General features: G+C 42.3%; 1 protein-coding gene across 3 annotated transcripts in view; it reads left to right on the top strand.

The window, feature by feature from the left end:
* Positions 1 to 24,630, top strand: part of if (integrin subunit alpha inflated) — a 76,549-nt gene that overhangs the window by 13,982 nt on the left and 37,937 nt on the right. For 2 of the 3 annotated variants that reach the window (XM_033330099.2, XM_033330097.2), the window contains exons 2-3: positions 7,315 to 7,436; positions 12,575 to 12,693. In XM_033330099.2, the coding sequence (XP_033185990.1) occupies positions 7,315 to 7,436; positions 12,575 to 12,693 (241 nt within the window). Of the gene's footprint in view, positions 1 to 7,186; positions 7,243 to 7,314; positions 7,437 to 12,574; positions 12,694 to 24,630 lie in introns of those variants that run through there. The other variant, XM_076622854.1, reaches the window with a different exon arrangement.

The following is a 24,630-nucleotide window of genomic DNA, read 5'->3' as shown; positions in this document are numbered from 1 at the left end:
TCTATAGATTGTTGTTTGCCTTTTAATTCATCGAAAATGTCGATTCGTACTGACGCTTTACGAGATCTCAATTAATAAGATCAATTCGTGGAATTGTCAGTGTTATAAATATCCAATACGTAGCGCGAATGACATTATAATTAATTCCATCGTTGAGCGTGTCGTGTTTCATTGCACGATCGTTTTATTCGAGTTCATTAGAATCTCGACGAGATATTCGTACTAGCCTGCGGAAGAAATTTCGCAACAATTCGACACAGCTGTTTTAACGGAATTTCGTTCTGTTCAGCGATAATGCAGCCGAGTTGCATGTACATATCGTGCGGAAGGCGTCTTCTACCTGGTTTTAAATTTCCTAGCACGCACATGCTCATTACCATATGTACGTTCCACGGGAACATCTCGAGTTCGCTGAACTCTACACCTTAATCGAGCATTCATTCCAAAAATCGGGTATGTTCTCACTTCCAGCTGTCTTCTATCTCTTCAGCGATAAATACCGCGGTCACTACGCTACACTACACTCGCTTAGTACGATAGACGGTTGTTCGCGAACAACTTTTAGCGGATGATCTATAATTTCTGCTTGATCTACGTATATCTAAAACTTTCTATCACGTTTCCTAAAATAAGAATTGTTAAGATTGATAATTGAATAAGAATTGATAAGAATTGTTATCGGAGATACAGGTTGAAATTTCTATGTAATAAATTATTCGTTGGTAGTTAATTTTTAAAGAAGGATCATCCAGTCCGAAAAATATTGAAAGAAACCGAGATAAAGGAAATTACCTTTCAATTATTCTTTTGAAAAAATGACAAGCCTAACTGATTGTGAATGAAATTCGTCATAAGAGAGGATATCAGATTTTACGTGACGTGTCGGATGCTTTTCATGGGCGTATAGAAGGCACTTCCCTTTGTAGGGACTTAAAGTGTTACGTGATTTCCGGCTTGAAATACTAAGGTTGCATTACAATCGTCATTCTTTATGCGCATACACGGATTTCTGTTTGATTATGACAGTTGTGACGGAAGGAAGTCGGTGAATTAAATGTTCCTTTCTCTACGATTTAACGTATATTCGGATGAAGATATTCAACATTGCAGCAGCTGAAGGCTAGATCGAACGAAGTCTTTCCGTTGGAAAAAGACATAATTATTCGACCCATTGTCAAAATTCAGATCTTTCTCCTACAGATTTCTTGTACCACTCAATTTATTTTAATCCAGAGATATCGCTATCGTCGGATCGAACTTTGGCGGACATGCGATTAAACGAAACAAGTATCGATTATCTATCGTGCTTGTTCTGCAACCTTGAGTCTATGCGGAGGCTGTAAAACTTCCATTGTTTCACGCGACACCCACGCATAGCGTTGAAATGCAGTAGAATCTTTGTTATTCGAATTGTCATCGTTCGGATGCTTTGCTCTTTCAGACTAGATCTTCTTCAACCTCGGCATACCGACCGTGTGCTGTCTATGACGATCGAAACTCGACATTCCTTTAAATTAAAGACCATAAAATTCGAATTAAGCATCTTAGAGAGCTACCAATCGCATTCACCTCGTTGTCGTCCCTAAATCACGAATAAGACCATCCGTCTCAGCCCCATAAATCAGCAGCAAGCGTATTTTATACACAGGGGAGGTCTTTTTTTCGCGCATGGGCGCAATGAGCTTGCACGAACGCTTCAATGGGCCAATAAATAAATCCATCGTTGCTGGACGAAGAGGTATCGCCGGGACAGGTTGTGGCCTTTTGCGCCAACGGACAACGACGGTGGCGTAAAAATAGCGGCGCGTATCGCACGGAAAAATCGCGGCCGTGCATGAATTAGAGAGCCGGGCGAACATCGGCGTCCCTTTGGCGTCGCGGCACGCGAGGCCGTCGTATTGACTTATATCGCGACGCGACAGACGCGCATTTGTAATCGCCGTATTTGGCAAAATCGGACGGCTCCATTCGCGGCAACGAGACCCGTCTGTCCCGCGCAATCTCCGGCTTTGATCGCTGAAAACGCGGCGAATCGGCGACAAATTTATACGCGCCGCGAGATGCGTGAGAAACATCGCCGGGGAAAGCGGGAGGATCATGAGAGAAATACGGAACCGTGTTCTTGCGAAATCTCGCTTAGACAGACTTCAGTTACTTTCGCGATTTCAGAGATTAGGAAACTGTCGGATATAAACGTCGAATTGGCTGAAAAGTTCGCAGTATTTGTGGTGAAAATGGAACTACGTGCCTCCACCAATTGAATTCGCATTTTACGCTAAATCCACTCCATTCGCAAATTTCCAAATTTCCAGATTTCTACATCGACGCTTTTGAAGTTTCTTACATAATCTACTTGTAGCCGTTCTACGAGGAATTTCGTCACGAATCACGGATAGATACGACTGGAATAAATAATCGGAAAGCACGATTACGCTGGCTTTTAAACAAGATCGACACCGGGGACTAGCTTTCTCGTAATTTGTTAGAAGTTTCTTGCCAGATCGTTGCCTCGATCTCTTGATTGATTTATTTATCGATTCGTTGATGTAGTCATAGATGTTGATTGCCAGCAGGCATCGAGTGTTTTCATAGGGTACGCGTTCACTGTTGATTTATTCAACCAGTCGACTTCACGGAGAAAAGACCGCCGTGTGCCCCCGTTCCTTTTTGCTGGTCGTAATTGAAATTCCGATCGAATTAAGTGCTCTGTGGCGATATGATGTTATTGAGTCGTTTGCAGCTTCACGCTCGTTAGGATCGGTATGTCAGCAGCTACTGTGTTATTTTAGCGTCGTCTGTGCGTTTGGATCTTCGTACTGTTCTCTATTCTTTTCTCGTAGACAAGATAACGTTGCTACGACGATGTCTCCACGATATATTTTCTACACGGAATCTCATAGGAGTTTTCCGATCGTTACAGATATACAGGAAAATAAAACTGAAGATTAAAGCGTATTTCGAACAACAAAATTCTACTTAAAAGCAGGAATATTTCTTCGGACCACGAGTTTCCATCAAAATTCACGAGCCAAGTGCACTGGCGAATCGTTTTTCGAGCTAATTTAGAAGATGCTAAATCACTGCACCTGCGCGTTTGTCGGTGCAGCTGCAGGCTTTCATTAGCACGTAGTGAGGCCTCAGCATCCAATAAATCCGAGACGATCGAACATATTGCACACGCATCCGCACGTGTTTTTCAATCACCGGAAATTTGAGAAATGGGTTTGCAATCTTCCTTGAAACTGTACCGTAAAAATCGTTGAAAATCATCGAGTTTGAAACATGGAGCGCAGCTGTCTGTATCCGCGCGTCCATCTATGTACATGGACATATGGCAAATTATACCGATTGCCGAACTAAAATTGTACAAGGTGTTCGTGCAACAGAAGTCTATAACTCGCAACTTGTAACTTGTCAATTATACCGTTGTCCACTTATACGATACTTTCGGCCGCACCCTGTATAAAATCTTTAGGAAACAAGAAGCTGTATCCAGACGTGAAACCTGTACCGAACGATCTGAAATAGCGATCCGAGGTTTGTAACCTGTCATTTTTATCGTCAGCCGTATAAAGACTGGATCCAGCGGGGATCGAATAAAAAAGAATCTAAATTGTTCTCCAAACTGGATCGACATTGTATAAATCAACGCGTTTCAACTTTCCCTCGATGTCAGGTTGCTTGTCCTCGCTTAACCTGTCGCTTGCTACGAACCATCTTTACCGCCTACTGTCACGACTATCCGCGAGATTGACACACCTGAATGTTCTATCGTCGAATCCTGTTCGTGACGACTGATAACGGTACTAGCATTTAACGGGCAAAGGGGAAATAAATATTGCAGAGGCAAGCGAATATTAAATTAAGAGAAGCGAGCAAGCCAAGCGAGACACTATGGTAATAAAAATAAAACATACAAACTTCAAAAATCAGGAAAAGTGGTTTTTATCGACAAATATGCTGAAAAGAAGAAAATAATTTTCTTAATCAGGCATTATTAAGTAATTGAACGTAATATACCGGGGAACCTGTATATGTTAAGCACACTCGGTAATCACGTAGGGTATCGATCGACAAGTGAACTCGTATTTGCTAAAAATAAAAACCTTCGGATAGGCCGACGAACAGAAAAGTAAGCTGAATAATAGCCGTTAATACGGACGAGAGGGAATTATACAATTTCTTGGTGATCGATAGGTTTTCTGACGAGCAATTCTAGCTGTGAATTTGAAAACTTTGTGCGAGAAGTTGCGCGGTTGTGATCGAGTCATTGCTAGAATCGCTAGAAGCTACACGGATAAAGGTAAATTATTAAATTATCTTTGCAGAGAAAAAAGGCGAAAAGGTTGACGATAGCGAGAGAAAAGAAGGATTTCTAAACGTTTGTATTCGCGGTATCCTGTGCGACCGGTTCGCCCCTGCATTCCTGTTCTGGTGCATGCGTCACATATTGGTGACTGCAGTTCCTCACGATTGCAGAAAAAAATAGAGTGGGCGAGCTTAAGTCCTCGTCAGGTTCGACCCACGGTTCCTATTAACGCGGCGTGTCCGCGAATCCATTGGACATCGAGGTCGTAAATGGATCGAATTTCGTCGGATAACAACTCGGATGCAACAACCCTCCGCGATGAAAATGATTTTCCATTTGCTCATCGCAGCGAATCAAACGCATCAAATTTCACGATTACGTCGTAGAATAATTTCGTTTGCTGGGAAGTAGAACGATTCGTTCGGATAAGAGGAACCGTGAAAGCTGGAAATCTTCGTCAGAGGATTCAACGCGTTAATTGATTCGTCCCTGTTCATTGCTGGTCACCGTTTGTTCTTATCAAAACGACACATGGCAATTCCGGCGGCGAGTTGCGTAGACTTGCGAATCACTTGCATAACTCGCATAATCGTCGCTCCAGCCGTTGTTAACGCGCCTCTGCACGCGTATGCGAGTTTTACCTACACTCTGACTGCAGCCTAGGAGCTGGAGTATGCCAAGGTTGCCCTGTAAACGGTGGCATTTTTACGCCTCGAACGGAGACGACGATGATCTTCCCGACAAAAGAGTCTCAGTTCCTTTTAAAAGCGCCTCTTCGGAAGTTCGAACGCAGCTTCTTTTCATCCATAGAAACGGAACAAATGTTTCTAGGTCGGTGTTCAACGATAAAATACTTTGCACTTTTGTGGACTCGAAAGGATTCTGTTTCATTGTTCGCATGCAAGATAATGATTTATTCGAGGAAGCTTTCTAGATCGCGTTATTTTTACACAGAGATAATTATTAACGTGGCGAGAGAGAAATTTACGATATTGCTTTTGCTCATAGTAAAGAACCGAGTCTTTATCCTAAAGTGAAATTCAACGAAACGAACGATTTCTCCGTCAGTTTCATCCATTGTTCGACGATAAAACGCTACGCATCATTTATCAGCCTGCGGCAATAAGACTACATATTCGAAAGTCATTTTTCTTTATCAGAAGTGCTTTATGCTTGGTGAGTTGAGACGATTCTCTTCAAATTTAATATCAAATACGTAACTTCTATTTAATTGCTGCTTCGTATTTTCGACTTCACAGATTATCGTTAAATTTTATCGAACGAGAAACTAAACACGCGAATATTATCCGATATCCTGCCTTTTGTTAATTTTATTTCTTCCTATAATAATCTTCATCGCGATAAAATTTAATTGTTGCACAATTACGCGCAGAGTAAAGAAATTTTTATTCGGAAAAGTTCAAGGCGAGCCAGGATGTAAGAGCAAGGCTGCTTTAGAAATCGCGTTGTTTGTTCACTCAGCAATTTGCTTCTCTTACGTGTATCTCAACGATATCGATTATTTATAGAAGATAAGTTTTCGAAGAAGATAAGTATTTGACGTTGTAAAATTCATCTGTATGCAGGTGATATTAATCACGTGGTATTATAGGTCATGGTAATTTTAAGTACAACCCCAAGACCGACACACCCTTTCAGGGTAATTATACGATCTATTACCTCGGCTAGCAATCTTCATATTGTGTGCACACGCCTACGTCCAGACGTAAAGATTCGATGATAACGCGCGATGATTGTACTCTGCCACGAAGCGCCGGAAATTACGTGTTTTTGATAATGTTTTTAACGAGGTAACGTGGAATGTTTAAATTAAAAATATACTTATTAGAAGAGAGGAAAATATTTAATAAAGCACTACGTGTGATTAAATAAAAATCAGGAATTATTCGCATTGCCGTATTTCATCAATTTTTAAAAAAATTGTCCGATATCGTGAATGAAAAATGTCGAACGAGTTAATAAGAGAAGATATTTCGTGCAATGTTTAAACGGTAAATTCCTCGAGTACAAGGAACGATGATAACCATCATTGTATGATTTCTCGAGATTATCGTGCTACCGTTAACGAGACAGTGAAACGATTACGATGCTTTTCGATTTACGAATTACAAATTCGTAAGACAGAAGTTCTCGAAATATTAAAAGCTTGTCAAATATTTCACGATGATTTACGTTTATCGTATTTTAATTTTTTGCTCCGATAATTTCAATGATAATCTAGAACCGGAGAGCCATTCATTAGAAAAGTGGAGTAGTCGTTAAATTCTAAGCCAACAAATACAATGGGTAGTTTAGAGCACAAGATGATGATCGTTAAAATAATTGAACATCTATAGACGATAATTGTCCTCGTTAATTTTAGAACCAAACGGTTACCTACTCAAGAGGAGAATAGCGCGATCATTCGTTAACGTTAACTTTTGACGTTATATTCCAATGAATATTTATTGTCAGAAATATTTCATATGTATCGGTTCGTTTAAATATCGATACGCCACTATTGAAGATTAAAGAAAATAACAAATTACGATTTAATCGTCGTTCGACAATTACTATTTCATCAACTCTGACTCGATAAAGAGCTAATTGATTTCGATAAACATTTTACCTACATGTTCACTTCGACATTCTACGATAGAATTAGCACTCAGCAACAATGTGTTCCGCGAAACCGATAAAAATTGCGGTGGCAAGTGTGTTACCTGGTTTAATAACTCGTCTGTTGGTCGGATCAGTTACTGACTTCTTGCGCCACTGTTCAAAATAGCTCGTGACCACTGACCTCGATCTCGGAAATACGTTCGCATCATCGTCTTTCCTCGACGATAATGAATATCGAACGATGACCAGCTAACATTAACCATCGCACTAATGACGCAACGCCTTCGTTTCGGCTGCGTTTTATTAACAACGTACGATTTTCATTCCCTCGAGTCCGAGTTTAAGGATTTCACGGCTGATTCGATACGTTTCCTTTTTCGCAGGGCGATCGTGGGTGCACCGGAGGCCGAAACTCCTCAAGTTGGCGTTCACAGAGGCGGCGCCGTTTACAAATGCGACATCGCTGCCGATGACCGATGCACGCTGATCCATTTCGACAGCAAAGGTAAGAAGAATTAATTTATTATTTTTTACTTTGACTTACTTTCTTTTTTGAAAAATATATCCGCTATTTCGTATAACCGTAAAAACGACGATACATTCAGGTTTATGGGTTTACAAAGTGTCGTACGTGATTAGAAATCTTATCATACTGGCATTATTTTGCGCAGCATGAGCAATTTAATGTTTGACTTGGTGATAACGCGTTGCGTTCTTCCATGTCGATTCTCATGCAAATGTGATATTAATAACACGTTGTATTTTTTATCGCGAAACCGCTCAATTAAATAAATTATTCGAGCTATTCAAACTACTCCGTTCATTTCGAAATTTGGCACTGTCGTGGTACCTAGTACGTTCTAATTACCAAATATTACCATGCTATCACACTCCTAACGAGATTTGATTTATAGCGGTATTTAAGGAAAATGATCCTGTAAAGTATACTTGCGGTTTGCGAAGGATCAAAGAGAGATACCTAAACAAAGAACTTTGTACGGATCTCGAAAAGACTATCGCACGTACCATCGCTTATCGCAGGGTAGCATCTTAGCTGGAAGCACGGTCGATTAACCAATTTTCAGATTAGCATAGTCCGGAGAAGAATGTTCGAACGGTTGAATTTCAAAAGGGTCTTGGAAAAATGCAATCGTCTATCGTAGGATGGTTTATCGCGTGCCGGAAGCATGGTCGGATTAACTCTCGTAGTTTGATATCTGTTTTCCGGTTCTTTCTTCCACTTGCACTCTCGTACCCGCCGTGAGGCATTGAAAGGTAACCTCAACGGGAACATTGTTGCTAACGAGGGCTCGTATCTCGTGTTCCACTAGCTGTTCACAGTCGCTGACCCACATTCTGGCTTTCCACCCGCTTACAAAGCCCTCGAGGAGCTTCGTAATCTCGGCAACCGGCAAGTAACCGGCTGACTGGTTGTAGAGCAGCGTTCTATTCTCGGCGACTTTCCACCCACCCTGTCGTTGACCCTTCCACCGCTTCGACTGTTTATCGCTTCTAACCGTATCGATTTCGAACGTTTCCTCGATCCTTTTTCTCAAAGCAACTACGAGCCGACTAAATCGCACCGCGACTAGACCGTTGTACAGAGAGAATTTTGTCGGTCGAACGACAAATCCTATTGCCGAGTAAACGACAGGTGATTCCACGATCTTTTGATTTGTTCAGAATTTTTGTTGCGAGACTTTCGTAATAACGCAAGGTACTAAAGAGTCGGATTTCGTTGTACAATATAAGCGAACATCCGTTAGAAAGTACATCTAAGACGAAAAATTGGTAGTGCAGAGACGAAAGGAAATCCAAGTGAATTCTATCCCTTCGCCTGGTATCGTCTTTCTCTCGCAAATCAGCGGACCAACTACAAGAACCATGTCTGCGCAAATATCTACATACCGCACGTAGCTACACTCTGCCTATCGAAACTCAAATTTACCGAATGCATCTTATCGCCGTGTCTTATCTGGCAAAGAAAGAAAATCTCGAACTAGAAGAGCGGACCGTTTCATTAAATATTTTCACACCAGAGTCGTATCTTGTCCCTTAATCAAGGAAGCGATCGTCCATCATCGTCGTCGTCGTCGTCGTCGTCGTTATCTCTACGATCGAAAAAAGGATTTCATAACGGAAGAAAAAAAGGAGAAGAGCGTCGTAATGACTCAATTGCGAGTCGAACAAGTTGCAACGTAAAAATAAAAAGAGTGAAAACCGAAGGAAGCCACGAGCGTGCATAAATTTCCATCTCTCAGCCTCAGCCAGCCATTCGAATTAATAATGACGAAGCGCGCGCGCGTTCTCCCGCGATACGATCTTCCGTTTCAGCGGAGAATGTCGGAGCGAGAGTCGACGTTAATGCCCGCGATGCAAATTAGCGGAATATCATGCTGCCGCGAATTAGACGTGCTTACACACCTCGTAACGATCGTATCTCGTGAATCGTGCACGATTCCGGACCCGTAATTTGCCGGCGCGAAAGTAATTGACTGTTCGAAAGCAATCGGCAGGAAATCACCGGTGCCGATTCTCTCTTATCTCGACGAGGTTCGGTCGAATCGATCGCGTACGAACAAGATCGAGATAAAATAGCGATTCAGGCGCGTTGCATTTTCTTTCGCATTTATTTTTATGGATTTTTCGTTACGATGCGATTATATGGGTATTTCTGCGAGAGAAGATTGCTGGAATATCGTCTGTCGTTTGTTCGACGCCTTGGTAATAGATTCTCTGAGATTACTCGTTGCATTAGCAAGGGACCTCTTTTATTTATATCGAGCGTTTCCGTTCTTTATTTTTCGGAAGCTGTGAAAATAGTCTAGTTTTATCGAGATCCAGTGATTTTCCACGAGTGTTTTATTTCGTTTTATCGAATCTCCGAAAAAATATTGGAACTTTTGTTTTTCTTATTAACGGTAACGAGAGAACCACAATTTACGTTAAAACGTTTATTTTAAACTTTATTTTATAGTTCCTGAAAATTCATTTTTCTTTCATGCTGGATTTCATGGAATACTGTGAAAAATAAACGAATGTCATACCGGCTTTTAGTCTTTGGCCAATAATATTGTTTTCTTCGTTGCGAGATACTAACCGTGGCTATTTTCGAAATGTAACGTTTGCTCGCCTCGAACGACATGTAAATCCGGCCATACGCTCACTCATCACTATTTTAAAATGCCCGTGAGAAAAATAACCGCTCGTGCGGACTCGTTTCTGCCTGAAAATTTATCAAGCGAAAATGAAAAAAAAAAAAAAAATACTGAAAAAACTATCGGCAATCTGAGTGAAAGAATCGCATAAGACATTGCGCTTGATTTATTATCAAAATCACTGCCAACGCGCCAATCGTCGAACTCGTCGCATCAAAAACCGCCCCCCATTTAATTCCGCTGTTCTTACCTTTCGTTCCACTCGATCTCCTCCAACTTCGAATCCAATCGCGTATCACTGCGCTGGATGGTATCGATGCCTGCAAGGTCGTGTCTATTCGGTTCGATCGGATCTCTCGATCTCTAGATCTCTGGTAACCAATAGTATTCGAATCGTTGGAGTATCTGCTATTCCGCGTGCGTACGAGGAAGCAAGTCGTATCTCGCGCGGGTCTGTCCGGAGGTCAGTCACTTCTTCGGGTGCTGGAGCGAACATCTCGTCGCGGAGGAACTCCTCGAGGTGTACACCCTGCGGAGTGGCGTGGCGAGCCGCCTCGGGATACCGGGAACCATCATCCACGCAAGAAGCCGACTCTGCCTAATACAGAAAACCGTAAGGTCGTTCTACCTACGGGCGTGCGCGGACGTAGGTTCGGCGTTTCTTGCCGGATACCATCTGAAGATCTTCAAGGAAGGTCGCGTTGCTCCCGTCCCTCGGCTCGCGAACGCGTGCTTAATTGACGTACCCTTAATGAGCGCGGCGAAATAATTGGGCCGCGATAATCGCGACGTCGTTCGTTCCTCCGCCGCCGATAATTCATAATTGCCTCTATTAAGGACTGTGTTCGGTCGATCGTTTGTTTTAATTAGACGAACGACCGTGTTTGACAGATGCAGGATTTAAACGAGTCGATCGAACGCGTTAAAAAGTCACGAATAAAGATTCAACGATCTTTCGTTAATAAAAATAGCTTTATCGCAATGGATGGACGTTCGAATCGTAATTGGCATTGACCTGTTTCTCGGAATATTTATCGAATATTATTCGACGTGTTTGTAATTTTGCGATTAATTGCGAATAACATTGCGATTGAATTGTACTTGAGAGATCTGTCTCGGTTCGCCAGTGTCGACGTAACCATACGCCTTCGGCAACGATCGCGAGTTAAGGGATAGGAAGCGAAGGACAACTTCCGTTTAAGGGTTACGACTCACCGATACGGCTAACGGGTTCATTCCATTCGTAAAATCGACAAAGAAAGATCCAAGGTGTACTCGCTGAGAATTCTCTGCAGTGACACCTGTCCGTGCCTTGTTTTTTCGAAGAATATCCGTATGATGCATCGAAAACTTTCGTTTCTTGGACATCGTTTAACTTTTCTTCGGTACGCGAGTCGGGAAACTGTCCAATCTTGCGCAGCGTTACTCGTATTTACATTGCCAAAACTCTGAATATTTTATATCCCATTCGCTTGGCAAAACGACGTTTAATCGAGCGTACAGGAAACTGATATTTAATTTTAATCGAACAGTCGTTAATCGTACATAGAGAATGTAGTTTTACTTTATGGTGAAACGAGCTTCTCGAGATGTACTTGTTCTTTTAAAAGCTGTAAAAATGGTTAAATCGATAACCCTATCGTGTGAAACGTTTCAAATCGTCGGCGAATATTCCAATTAACAAAAGATAGATAAATAACTGGCGAAGAAATAATTGATTCCATCTTGCGGTAACGTGAAAGTGCAGAATTTAAATTGTAACAAATAGGCAGAGTCGCGATTATCGTGATAAATATTGCCGCGGTTGTACTCGTTGGTGAATTAATCTTGTAGTAAATGCAAACGGCGCTAAAACTGGTCGTTTCTGTTTCGTTTCATTCCGTTGCAGCAAGTACCCGCGGCGACATATTAGGTTACCTGGAGCTAAGTGACTGCTAGCTACGGGATATCTGGGCGTTGATTCGTTCTTAGGAAGCTTCTCCTTTAGATTTACAAGAATCTAGTTCCGATATTAAGTGACCGATCCTTCGCGTTGACGGCATTCGTTATTCTTCGAAATAGTTAGCCTGGTCCAAGAAGAGACGCGCATTCCTCTCGATAATCGATCGCGAGTATGCGCTGCGATATTCAAACGGCGATTTGTTTCCCCGCTTTTTCCTTTTCCAACGCGCGTCCGCCGCTTTTTCTTCGTATAGCTGATTTGTTATCAGCGCCACGGTAGCCACAGCATCGAAGCTAAGTTCATTTATTCGTTCGAGAATGGGAATGTTAATACGAAATATTTCTCGTTGAAGATGGAGAAGCGTGAATCGAGAATTAATTCTTACGTGAAATTTCTTAACGAGTATAGGCTGCGCTAAATATTATTAAAATCAGTATTTAATACTTTTATCGACTCGTTAGTCATTACAGGATGAAGTAATCGTTAACAATGGCGAGGAGCAATAGCCGGCAACGACTAATGAGAAATGGTTTCCGGTTGCAGGGAATAACCATATCAGAAATCCAAACGTACCGGGTGGTTTGAGTCAAATCGACAATAAAACCCTTCAATGGTTCGGTGCGACGGTTTCGGCATCGTTAAAAGATGGAGGACCCATACTGGTGAGTAAATCTATCAAATTTTTATCATCTATCTTGGTAATGTTTTTCGACTCGACTAAAGAAGCCTACGTAGATATAACATGTATAGATACGTTTGAATTCTTCGTAAACCTACGAGCATTCGAAATCTGGTTATTAAAATCCTTAGATTATTTGACTAGTAAATACATATCGCTATATAAGATGCTTTCAAAGTTCTCCTTTTTATGTTGGAAAGAAGTTTACAAAGGTATAAAAGCGGTAGTTACGAATAGGCGAGGGGGCCTTGTGAGAAATTACAGGCGTGCACGTTCTTAGAACACCGTACCTTCTATTTCAGGAATCGAAAACAAACGAATCCTGGTTTCGTTCTATGTTTCCGTCGCTGTGTCTAAACGCTTTGCCATTATATCGCACCATATATAGTTACTTTGCTAGGTAACGCGAGTGTAAAAGAAGCGATACAAGCAGAAAATATTGGGTCAGTGTTAAAGTTCGTGCCCGATTTCAACGGACCTAACTAAATTATTTGTTCGCCAAGTCGCACCTGTTGTTGTTGTATGTACAACCGAGCATCGCTCTTTTTATCCGCTGTGAAGTTTGCGCGTGCTACAACACACGTGACTTGCAGCCAAACGATTTAAGACCACCAACTTTTCCATCGATCCGATAATTCGTAGAAAACATTCGCCTCGTTCTGCGTTCCTCTGTCGCAATTTTTTCATTCTACCTAGCAATCCTCCGCGTGCATCATCGCTCGACCGTTTCACGCGCGTCCTATTAGAGCGGTCCGTTCGCATAGATGCGCGTTGCAATCAGACGTGCGATGGAATTGTTGTTCGGATATGAATCTAAGCGCGAAGATCTCTGACTTCGCAAGACGGCCGGACGGTTCCTTCTTTCCCTTCGGGACGCGGTCCCTATGATGTACTGCCGCCCTTATCTTTACGTGCGTTGCACTTGGCCGGGTCTATCCTGTACGCATGTGCGGATGCACATCACGCACGGCTGCGGTGTGCCGGTCGGGATGATTGAAGAAAGGGAAAAAGGAGGAAGCCGCAGGACTGGGATTTTTCGGCCGGTGGATTTGCCGAGTTTGTTTAGCGGTTTATACGTAATTGGATCCAGAACGCTGCTTATTTTATTCGGCGCCTTACTTGGCTGTAGCGGGTGCTTTTAAGCCTTTGGTCGTCTTTCACACGGCGATACACGTATGCGATACGCGTACGATGGATATCGATTATGCGTCGTTCATTACGGAATCATCGTGTGAACGCTTCCATAACGAACAATGTATTCGTCGTGCATCTATCGCGATACGTGTATCGCCGCGCCGTGTGAAAGGGCGCTTCAGGGCCGCTTTATTCGCAACCGATGTACCTATTTTCTTTTGGCTGGTTATCCTTCGAAATCACTTTATACTCGCGAGTACCAACTTTGAACTTCGTTTTGTCTGTCATTTTACAGTGATCAAAAAGAGCGTACACGTATACCTTTACCGCTCCCCTTAACAGGTTTATAATGTTCCTCTTCCATGTAGATATCACGCGGAATAACACGGTGTAACGAAAGGTAGTAAAATACAGACTAGAAAAAGTATTTGCATAAAAACTGACCACTTTACGTCGTTGTCTTTTTTCTTTTAACACGATACTCCGTGACACACTTTTACCTGACGACACAATCGTTGAAACGGCACGATACCGTATCCGAGATGACTAAATGCAGCTCGCAGTCCGTTCCTCGAATTCGGATTCCTCGTAGAGAAATCGGCGGTGTCAAGTGAACCCGGGCGAAGAACCCGGGCTCCCATAAATAAGGAGCTGCTCTCCTACGTGAGAGACGTATTAGCAACGATTATCGTTCCCATGCTCGCGTAATTTTCGCATAGCGAAACGTCGCCGCGACATTCTCATCCCCCCTGGCCTCCGGCATTATGCGGGAATTATCTACTTACTGCAGAATGCGAGTGCACGTTCCACCGTAAATGCCACTATGCTTTTTCTTTTTCGTCGCTTTCTCCACCCGAACGCTCGTCATACGCGAATTAAAAGTAACCCATATTATTCCCGCCGGTCTAACCAACTTTTTCGTTCGTTCTCTGTGCTCGCTCGTCTATACGCGTTCGTAGAAAATTTGCCATGTTTCTGCAGCCGCTCATCGGTCGCTAGTCGATCGAAGACAAAGTCAGATAGATCGAAATTTTGTAGGTAGCTAACTTTGGACGTTATTGTACGATAACGTTCTTTCTAGTTACTTGGACATTTTTAACTTGGACATTTAAAACGTGGACACCTGTTGTCATACTCTCTTCTTATTTTCCGTACCTACTACTTGGATCGTTAATTCCTCTCGACGCGATACATCCGCTGTATCGATCGAATCCATTATTCTCAAAGAGCAGATCGTTTGTACACGCTGTAAGGCGAATTACGTAATTCCCATCTCGTACGATCAGCGATATTATCGAACGGTTATGCCTGTCAAACAGAAGCGTGTATTCACGCTGCAGCGTTAATACGAGCTGGTCGATGTTCTTGCTGGCGACTCGATGAATCAGAGTGAATTACTTCCATCGAGAAAACCTGGCATCCTGCAGAGATCGTCAGTGGCACGGCCCGACGATCGACAGGCCATGGATGAAACGGCTTCCACTTTCAGCTTCCCCTCCGCGATACTTTTCATCCGTTATCCACGCGTGTATGTACTCGTCGATGCTTTCAACGACGCATATCGAGCCGATTTGTTCGCGATATTCTGTAAGAAGTACCGCAATCTGTCCGGTCGACAGGCGTTCGACGTTTTTCGTTTCGTTCGGTGCTCGCCAGGCGATCATTATCAATCATCGTTCGCGTACAACTTGCGGGATATTGAAATGAAATGAGTTTCGATGTTGCGTGTATTGCCAGGTAATTCTAGCTCTGGATTGGTAATTCGAGGAGATCGTTATCGATGATTTTATAGGGGGTGTTGTCCTAGCGACGTGTTGCATCGGTGTTTTTGTCCAAGTACCGTCGAGCAAAGGAAAATCAACGAGGTACACCGGCTAGCGAAATTAGCCGATCAATTGAAAATTATAGCAAAATGAAGACGGAAACCTGTCGCGTCCGCGTTAATTTCATTAACAACGTGAAACTTGAAACCAAGACCCTGAAAATTGACACAGAAGTTGGACTAATGTAAATAATAAATTTAGACTAGACAAGCATTCTGGAAATGTTTTGTCGCAAATTGATCTCGAACGAATATCGACGAGTTGTGATGAAATGGAAAGATCGCCAAACAAGGAGGATAATACGCGTATTTTTCAAGCTCCAGCTACGGAAGAAACTTGTAATTTTAGAATTTAAGCAATTAATAAAGAAATTAAAGGAGAATACCGAAAGAGGAATCGATGGGAGCTTAAATCGTACAATTTTCGGTTAATTAACGAGCCCGACGACAGCCGTAGGGTTGATCCTTGTCTTTCGGCACACATCAAACTCGCAGGTAGACGTCACCGGTACGTGACGCGAATAATTCTTTGTCCGACCATATCGTTTTAGCGCCATAGTCGACGTGTCGAAGCATTCGGCAGGATTACACATGAACCTCACGTATCCAGCTCCGGTCGTAAAAGGAGACAGACCGGAGCTTCTACTCAGTCACACTATTAATTAACAAAAACTTGTATCTCTATATAAATACCGTTCCCGAAATTCTTGGCGTGGTAACTTTATACTGGCCCCCTGAAACTTGTCGAGTCCGATTCGTTGCGTCGCGGAGAGAAAAATTATTGTCGTCAATCTGGAAATTCGTGATAGTAATCTTCCGTGATAGGAGAGAATAAAATAGGATAGAATTTTAACGAATCGATGAATTTTAATTTAGTTTTTATCAGATGCGATTAAATTTCACGTAGCAGCCCAGGGTTGGTCTTCTTGTATTCTTTCATAAATAAACTGCTCTCGCGTTTTCATCTACCGTTTCACTGTCGTCGTTGCTTGGTTTTTTGTAACTATCCAATTCAGAGATGCTTCTTCGTTCTTTTCTTCTGCTTCGTACTTCTCATCTCTTTCACGATCCGCCGACATTTCAAAGATACAGCTTCTTGATTGCTGCCAGATGTTTCGCGCTTCTGACCTTTCTCTCTTTTCTCCTTTCTCCAAATAAGAGGATCGTGTCTTTTTTCCCCTTGGCCAGACAAATCTTCGTTCGATCGTGCTGTACGCCGATGAAATAAACGACTCGCGTACGTAAGAAGCGAACTATCAGAGAAAAATAGAATTTTGTTCTCAAGATAACTGCTCTTCGTAAGAATTCGTTCAAATTATTTCATTAGACCGTAAAACGTAAAAAGTTCTTCGAATTGAAGGAGTGTACGTCGTAAAGGCAATCACAGAATCTAACTTCAACGGCTGTAAGAAAAGAAAAACTCTCGTATTTCATTCCCGCCATCAAAACTGACCCAGAAATCACCCGCGTCCTCCTCAAAGAAATCTCGCGCACAATTTAAAACACATAAATTACCAGTGCAATAACAAGCTCAACAACGAGTCTGAAAAACAACCGAAAGAGCCGATCTTTATTAATACGTTACCGGGCAAAACCTCAGTACGGACGGTATTCGTAGTTCGGATTCCAGGAAGAAAGAAAAACTACTCGTCGTTAGAATTCCGTTTCCATAGAAACGATGCTTTAGTCGAAAATCTCTCGAAGCGAAGAAAGACGAATATTGATATAAGTCTCTTCTACTCGCTTTACCAGTGTATGCTCTTTCAACAATATTTTTCATCACATTTTCACCTGTTTCTCGTCTTATTCTTTGAGGTTCCTCGCGAACGTTGTTCTTCAACTGCTCGATCGTGGTCGATTTGTTTGCACATTCTTTATGGACCGTGAAAAGAAAAAGGCGTCAAACGATTCATAATAGAATCGTACGATCCACACCACACGACCGCTAACTAACGATCGATATATGACGGTAATGGAAAAAGGTGTCGCTTCTTCCATGACACCCTGTATATGAAATTCTCTATGTCAATCGAGTGGAATAGCGGCACGCTTCACCTACTTTCCTCGCGGGGCAGCAGCTTGCGACTCTCGAAAAACGAACGAGACGAAAGCGGCGGAGACAATGAGAGCGGAGCAAAAAACCGAAGGCGGAGGAAAGAAAGCCCGAAGAAGGCAAAAACCGTGCACGTACACGGCCCGCCAGGGACCGAGGGAACAATCGGCAACAATAAAATACGACGAAGCCGTCGCGATAAAGCCACGTCGCGTCGTCTCGCGAGTCCTCGCGGAGAATCCGCTGGCAAAAACGCATCGATTAAAAGACGAACAGGACGCTGTCCGCTCGAAACCCACCACCGACCCCGACGACCCACCTTGAGAGCAGAATCTTGTACCGAAATTCGTGTTCCCTCGCCGGTTTAATGGAAGTTTCTCTGGAATAGCGCGTGGTTGAATTTAGTGGTGGCTCGTTTCGAAAGATAGAAATTAGGTTTTCTCATCTTGGGTAGTTTTAGATTTACGATAGTTGGTAAGTTTCGGGTGTTGTTACCGTTCGTCTGATCTTTTTACCAAAGTTACCACTCTGTCAAGATATCGACCAACCACCGTTCGCACTTTCCCACGCAAACTCTCGGAGGTGGAGTCGAGTTAGCCAAAGTTCTTACCTACTTTCTCTTCCTTAAAAAGAACGTAACATCGAAACGAAAACACAGATCGATAACCATCGTAGGTGCACGAATCTGCATAGATATCCGCCGATCTATCAATTTTTCCTCGTTGGACGATCCATCTCGAGCGCGTAATCTCGTAGGAAAAATTCGCGTATCCTTCCCCTTTGACCTTCTGCCCGTACACGGTACACCGTTCGGGAAGAACGTCCTTTTTGGGGATTAGAACGATACTGTGGTCCCTGGAGCAGTGGCCGGGATCGATGGGACCAAGGGAGATCGAACGTTTGTCGGCTGGCAGAATGGAAATACCATTGTCAGAGGGAATGGACGGGACAATGTTTGAGAAATTCCCATGGCCTCGTGAGAGATACTGTGAGAAGCGGTTGATCATTCTGTCTCTGGATCTTCGAGAGGGTGTGTGGACGTTGTTCCTCTTCTTCTTCTTCTTTTCCTTCGGTTTTGTCTCGTGGTAGGTACGCGTTGCTTGCCGATTGCTGCGATCGTCTGTTCCTTTTCTTGTTGGAATTTCGTTGCGGTTTCGCTTGGAATCATATGGCTGTGCGGTTGCGTCGGAATTAAGTGGATGTTGGTGACGATTTATGACGAACGCTTCGATGGAGGCACTGTTGCAAGCGTTTCTGTGCCTGGTTAGAAATGTATATGGGTTTTTTTTCTGGGAAATACGTTGCTCGAAGATATATCAAGTTCGCGTTTCCTAGAGAGCAATATCGTAGAGAAATTATCGGTACGCAGATTAGAAAATCCGTATGGATAGGTTTCAATGGAGCGCAGATACCGTCATTTCAATCAGTACACGCAGCCATCCTTTTTCGTAAGTTTGCACGCAGAAGGAAGAGCCGAAGTAGAATAATGCAAGAAACGGAGACAATGCACATTCCGGGCGTATGTTTTGCCGACGGGACAAATTGCTACGTCCGCTAAACGATCGTTTTTTGCCGTAAGGGCCTGCTTTTGGTACCTTTAAGATCGTTTTCGCGAATCAGCTTCCTGACCGATTCTAATTACAATTAGTAGCCGTTGGACAAAAGCGCGTGAGTGGAACGATCGCATCGATCTCGTGTCCGATTTTTTCCTCCTCCGAAGAAGAAAAGGAAGATAAAAAGAAGACACGATGGAGACTTCTTTGCGAACATTTACACGTTTAATTAGACCGAATTACTGTACTCTGCGTCGGCCAACAAATTTAATCTCGAGCTTAACGACTCCACCTAATAAGAATCCAACCCGTACAAGCTCCCAGACCACAGAGATGCCCCTTGTCCACGTTTCACGCCATTAAAACAGCTTCTCCGTTAAAAGAACCAAAAGGAAAGTGAAACGAGCTCCTGTAGGTACAAGCAGCGTCGCTTTGTCCCGGATATTGGCCAGCGGCTCTTACAAGCGTGCCCATAATGTAACTCGTTGCTCAGCCATCAAACGTAACACGCCGCTGCCAGACGGTGTACGATAACTCACGCCTTTCTTCTCGCGAATCTGAAATATCGCGGCCGGTATTCGCGACATCGAAACGCATTCGCAGAATCTTCCAACTTGCTCCGAGGCAGAGTCACACGCGGCCTTGTTCGTTCGTTCGTTCGACGAATCTTCGCTTTTCTACCGCGTTGGGACGCGAATTCTGAGTTAGCCAGCCCCGTTGACCGTGTACGCGCCATGTATAAATAAGGCAGTGACTCATTGTCAGCCGCGAGGTGAGTCAACGACGAAACCAAAGCGAACCAAAGTCTTCCGTGCGTGCACCTCCGCTGTCTTGTCCGCTTCCTCCGGCAGCCACCGCGCGTAAATATCCGTCCGTGGCTCGTCGCTCTGTTATCCTGTCACGGGACAGAGCTCCTGGTTCCAAGGAGGACTCAGGTGAAAAATATGGCCGTGCAACGGAGGGACAAATTTAGCGGGGATATTTCATTCGTGCGGCTGCCTCTTACCTTCTTTGTGTTCTTATTTTCGAGGCTTTTTGTGCGGGGATGTTTTACTTATTTTATAACTCGACTGGTTTGCGTGATCAGGCTAACTTTCTAGAATTTATACTGTTCAACTAGCGGACTGCTAACGAGTAATTTTCATTCGTTGCCTACTGTAATAATAGTCTAAAAATAATCGCTATTTTATTTGAAGCAGAGAACGAGGGAAGACGGTGTTTTTCCTTTAAGTGCCAAGAACTCGCGGAGATAATGATCTTTGTTAATTCGTTAATGGATGGAAATAAGTCGACCGGGCCTTCCGGTATTAAAATCGAGCAGAGATTTCTTCGTCATTTTCACCGAGAACATCGAGTCTCCGTAATCCGCGCGATACTGCCGCGTTTCTTCGCTCGACTCCAAGCGCACCGGAGAGAATTACGCGTTAAATCGTGCGTTATCCTGCGGTATGACAAATCGGATTAAGATCCAACGCGTACGGTGGGCTCATTTGGAGCTGTAATTTGCCATGAAATCGCCGCGTTACGCCTTCCAGGGGACTGCTCGTTGGATTAATATATCGAAGGGAGGGTGTCGTTTTTAGCCCACAGTCTCGTCCACTTACTAAACGGGGAAAATATTATCGTTTTTTTTTTTTACAAGTAGTCGGTCAAGGTTCATTTCGTTCGGCTTTGTACGCGGCAAAACGATTATGAGGTATAAGCGAAAAGAATTATTTTATCGCTGTTAGTTTCGTGGCTATAATCTGGACGATTTATTAGCGGTGGAAATTTGTTGAAAAAGGGAATAATACTTCGATGTATTGTGTAGTTATCGGAGAAAGGAATTTCGTAAATATACATTTTTTTTTTTTTATTATTTAATTTGTACTTTACAATTTGTCCAGTTGGACATTTGATAAATTTGATGAATACATGGACTTGAAATGGACGAAACCATCTTTTATTCCATAAAGAACGAAGTAATCGGACGATTGTAGATTTACTGAACCAATCGCCAATTACATTTTGTCAAGCGTGTTTTGTGCGAGACGTACGTGCGAAAGATAGAGACGCTGGCTGTTATCCTTCAAATTAGTAACGATAATTATTAACGTCACCGATAATACACACCACGGAAAATGAAACACGCAATACAGTTGCGAAACGTCTCTTGTCGCGATGTAACATGCGTGTGCATAATTCTATATAGATCAAGCTTTTTCGATAACGCATTGTAATTTAGCGTATATCAGCATACAATATTTTCTTCGGATTGGCAAACGATTAATTAACATTCAACAAATTCCATTCGACAAAGATACGTGCATCTCCCTGATTCAAAATTTCATTTCGCTTCGTTTTCCACACATTTAGTCCACGCTGTACTCATATGCAATGCTCGAACATCGTGCAAAAATGAGGTTGTACAGGTTCGGCGAAAAACATGGTCTGTTCTACGGAAGCCATTCCTGTATCGACTACTCGAAAATACGACCGATCTATCCTCGTTGGTTAGGTCTGGGCGCAGCCGACCCGAGATGACCTCATTCACGGCTCAAAAATAACTTACCGCCCGCCTGGTCGTTTTCTCGTCGGCGATACGTCCAGTCAGTTAGCTTTTTTTTTGAAAAAATTTATTGACTATCAAAAAAAAAGGAGAACGAAAGGAAAGGAAAGAGGAAAAGGAAAAGAGTTGAAACAAAAAGGAAGAAGGAAACGAGGGACGTTAGAAAGCGGCGACGTGTAAACAAAACCGCATTTTGCACACAATATTACTATTATTCCTATGTTATATATTTAAATAATCGTAATATGGTTATTTTTCGTAGAACGTATATTTTTCGTAGAATGATCAACGTGTTTCTTCGATAAAATATTAATTTTATTATCGATTGAAAATTAATGCTGCAGATACGAATAGATTTTCGATTAAAAAATTTTCCAAAAAAAAAAAAGAAGGAAAAGAAAAGAAAAATATTAACGTGATTCTTTTTCAAGTCGTGGATTCTACGAGACAGGTAGCGATTTCAAACGTTCGGTAGACAGTGTATATTTGCAAGCTCGATGAACTTTACAGTTAGCATTAGCGTGTTCCTTTTAGCCGGTTTACAGTGGAAACGCATTAAGAATTGCAGATAATATTGCAGCCGAGAAAATAGTGGCACATTGTTTTAGTTTGTAGAGGCGTGGAAGATACGCTGACACCGGCACTGTAGCGGTATTTGTCAACTATCGGCCTCGGGAATTTCCAGCGTGCACACGTGCGTTACACGTTTCGTACAATAAAGGCCAAACGCTAAAAGAGTTTACGGTAGGCCGGCCGGTCTGTCGTTGGCCTGCAACGAATCGGTCGCCTCGTAAACTTTGACGTAAGAAGACCTCGGCATTTATTGTACTTTACGCGCGAATCCTCGAGTTTCGCTGAAAAACGGTTGGCAATGATCTAATTTCCAATGATGCGACGCGAATCCTTCGAACGATGTAGGTCGACGATAAGAATAGTTATCGAATGGAGAGAACAAAAAATTAAGAGAAATTTCAATCAAAGGTAACGATTCGTTAAAAGAGAGAGAAAGGAAAGTTTGTAACCTATTTATCGATAGAAAAATCGCCAGCTTCCCGCTTTCGAAAGAGTAATCTCGAACTTACTGCAGGAAGTGGACGTGGCTCACGATAATGAGAGAAATAATAGAACTCCTGTTGGCTGTTAGGATATTTCACGTTCCTTTAGATAAGTCCGTTTGACTGCTCCGATTGCTTTACGCTTGAAAAGATAAGTATTATCGTCTCGTGAGAGAAATACGATTGCAATGATTCGTGAGCGAGATATTTCCGAGTTCCTAAAGGAAAGAGAATTCAAGATTTTCAATCTATTTTGACGGAACGCCATGATTTATCGGTCGCTCCAAAAAACTGTTGTAAATTCAAAACGTCTGATAATGCGAGTTTAGCTTTCCTTTATCTTCTACTACTTTTATCTTTCGTCTTTCGTTGTTCCAAGAAACGTGGGATATTTTCATAGAGTTTTCCCGTGTTGTAAGCGAACGTACAGGTAAGCAGATTCGACGGTAGAACAATTCCTTGAGTGAAAATAATTGCGACAAGAATAGAACGAACTTTAGAAAAAAATCAAATTGTATAATATTTTATAATCGCAGAGTATTTATCGTGTGAGTACGCTCTTCATCTTTTCTCGATATTCATTTATTTGCTTTTTCTATTTTCAAACTTTTCGATCATCCGAATTATCGCATCATTCGCCGATTATTACACAATCGTTCGAACTGAAAATCGAAAAGTCGAACGACGCTGAAAAGAAGAAAGGAAAGAAAAAGAAAGGGTGTATCGTTCTCGTGCTATAGGAGCGCGTTGAAAGGCCACGAAGTGGTCGACTGAAGACATTAAAGGAACCATGCCATCAGTGAAGCCTTAAGCTCTTTCTCTCTCGAGTGGTCCTTTTAATGAAGAGTGAACGCAGATACAGCGAAGGTGCAATCACTGCTGAAGAATGTTCGAGTAATTACTTCAAGAAAAATTCTACATCTTTACTTTTGTATATTCGTGACCTGGAGACCGCTGTTACGCAGAGAATAGAATTTAATGTAAAAAAAAAAAAAAAAATAGAATTTAATTTTAAAAAAATATTCTAAATAAAGAAAGATTTATATTATTGTGCCCTTGAATATAAATTATGTTTTGGATTACAAGATCTAGAAAAGAAAAAACTATTAGTAGATTTCTATTGCTGCTTCTTATAGGCTTTAGCTAGAGCTACAAGGTTAACTTTTTTGGTAATGTCCTTTGTAAGGCTTTAAAAGTGTAACACTATAAAAAATATCAGCAAACATTATACTTATACCTTTATTTATTTCAATATATCTTTCTATTACAAATTCATCCACTCGTTCTTCTATCAGTCAACCTTAACAAAGGATACAACCATCGTTCGAATTATCATTCTCTTTCTTTCTCTCGTTTCATCCTCTTTCCTTTTTCTTCCCTCTTTCTTTCTCCTTATAATTAGAGATGCGCGAGTTTTCGTTGCCCGAACATGCTGTTATTCCGTTACTTACGGTCGTGAAAACGCTCTGAAAACGTGTCATTATTCGAGTTTAAACTCTTCCGGGCTCTGCAACGACGAGTAAATTGCATTGCTGCATGCCGCTCGCGAAATTCACGTCTTTCCGCCTTCAAATTCGTGCAAGATAAGCGAACGAGGTTGAAATTACACAGTGGTGGACGATTAGCGTCGCGTTAGACAACCGAGCAACACCGTGCATCCTTGAACGATGATTTGGTGGCTGCGTTTAGAGCAAAGACATCGTCAGGCAAGGAAACTGTTGATTTTCGTAAATGCGATGATTTTAATAATTTACG

This window comes from Bombus vancouverensis, chromosome 11, assembly GCF_051014615.1.
Source record: "Bombus vancouverensis nearcticus chromosome 11, iyBomVanc1_principal, whole genome shotgun sequence".
In the NCBI taxonomy this organism is placed as follows: Eukaryota; Metazoa; Arthropoda; class Insecta; order Hymenoptera; family Apidae; genus Bombus; species Bombus vancouverensis.
The sequence above is the reverse complement of the archived record's forward strand: the minus strand, read 5'-3'. Positions and strand labels throughout refer to the sequence as shown.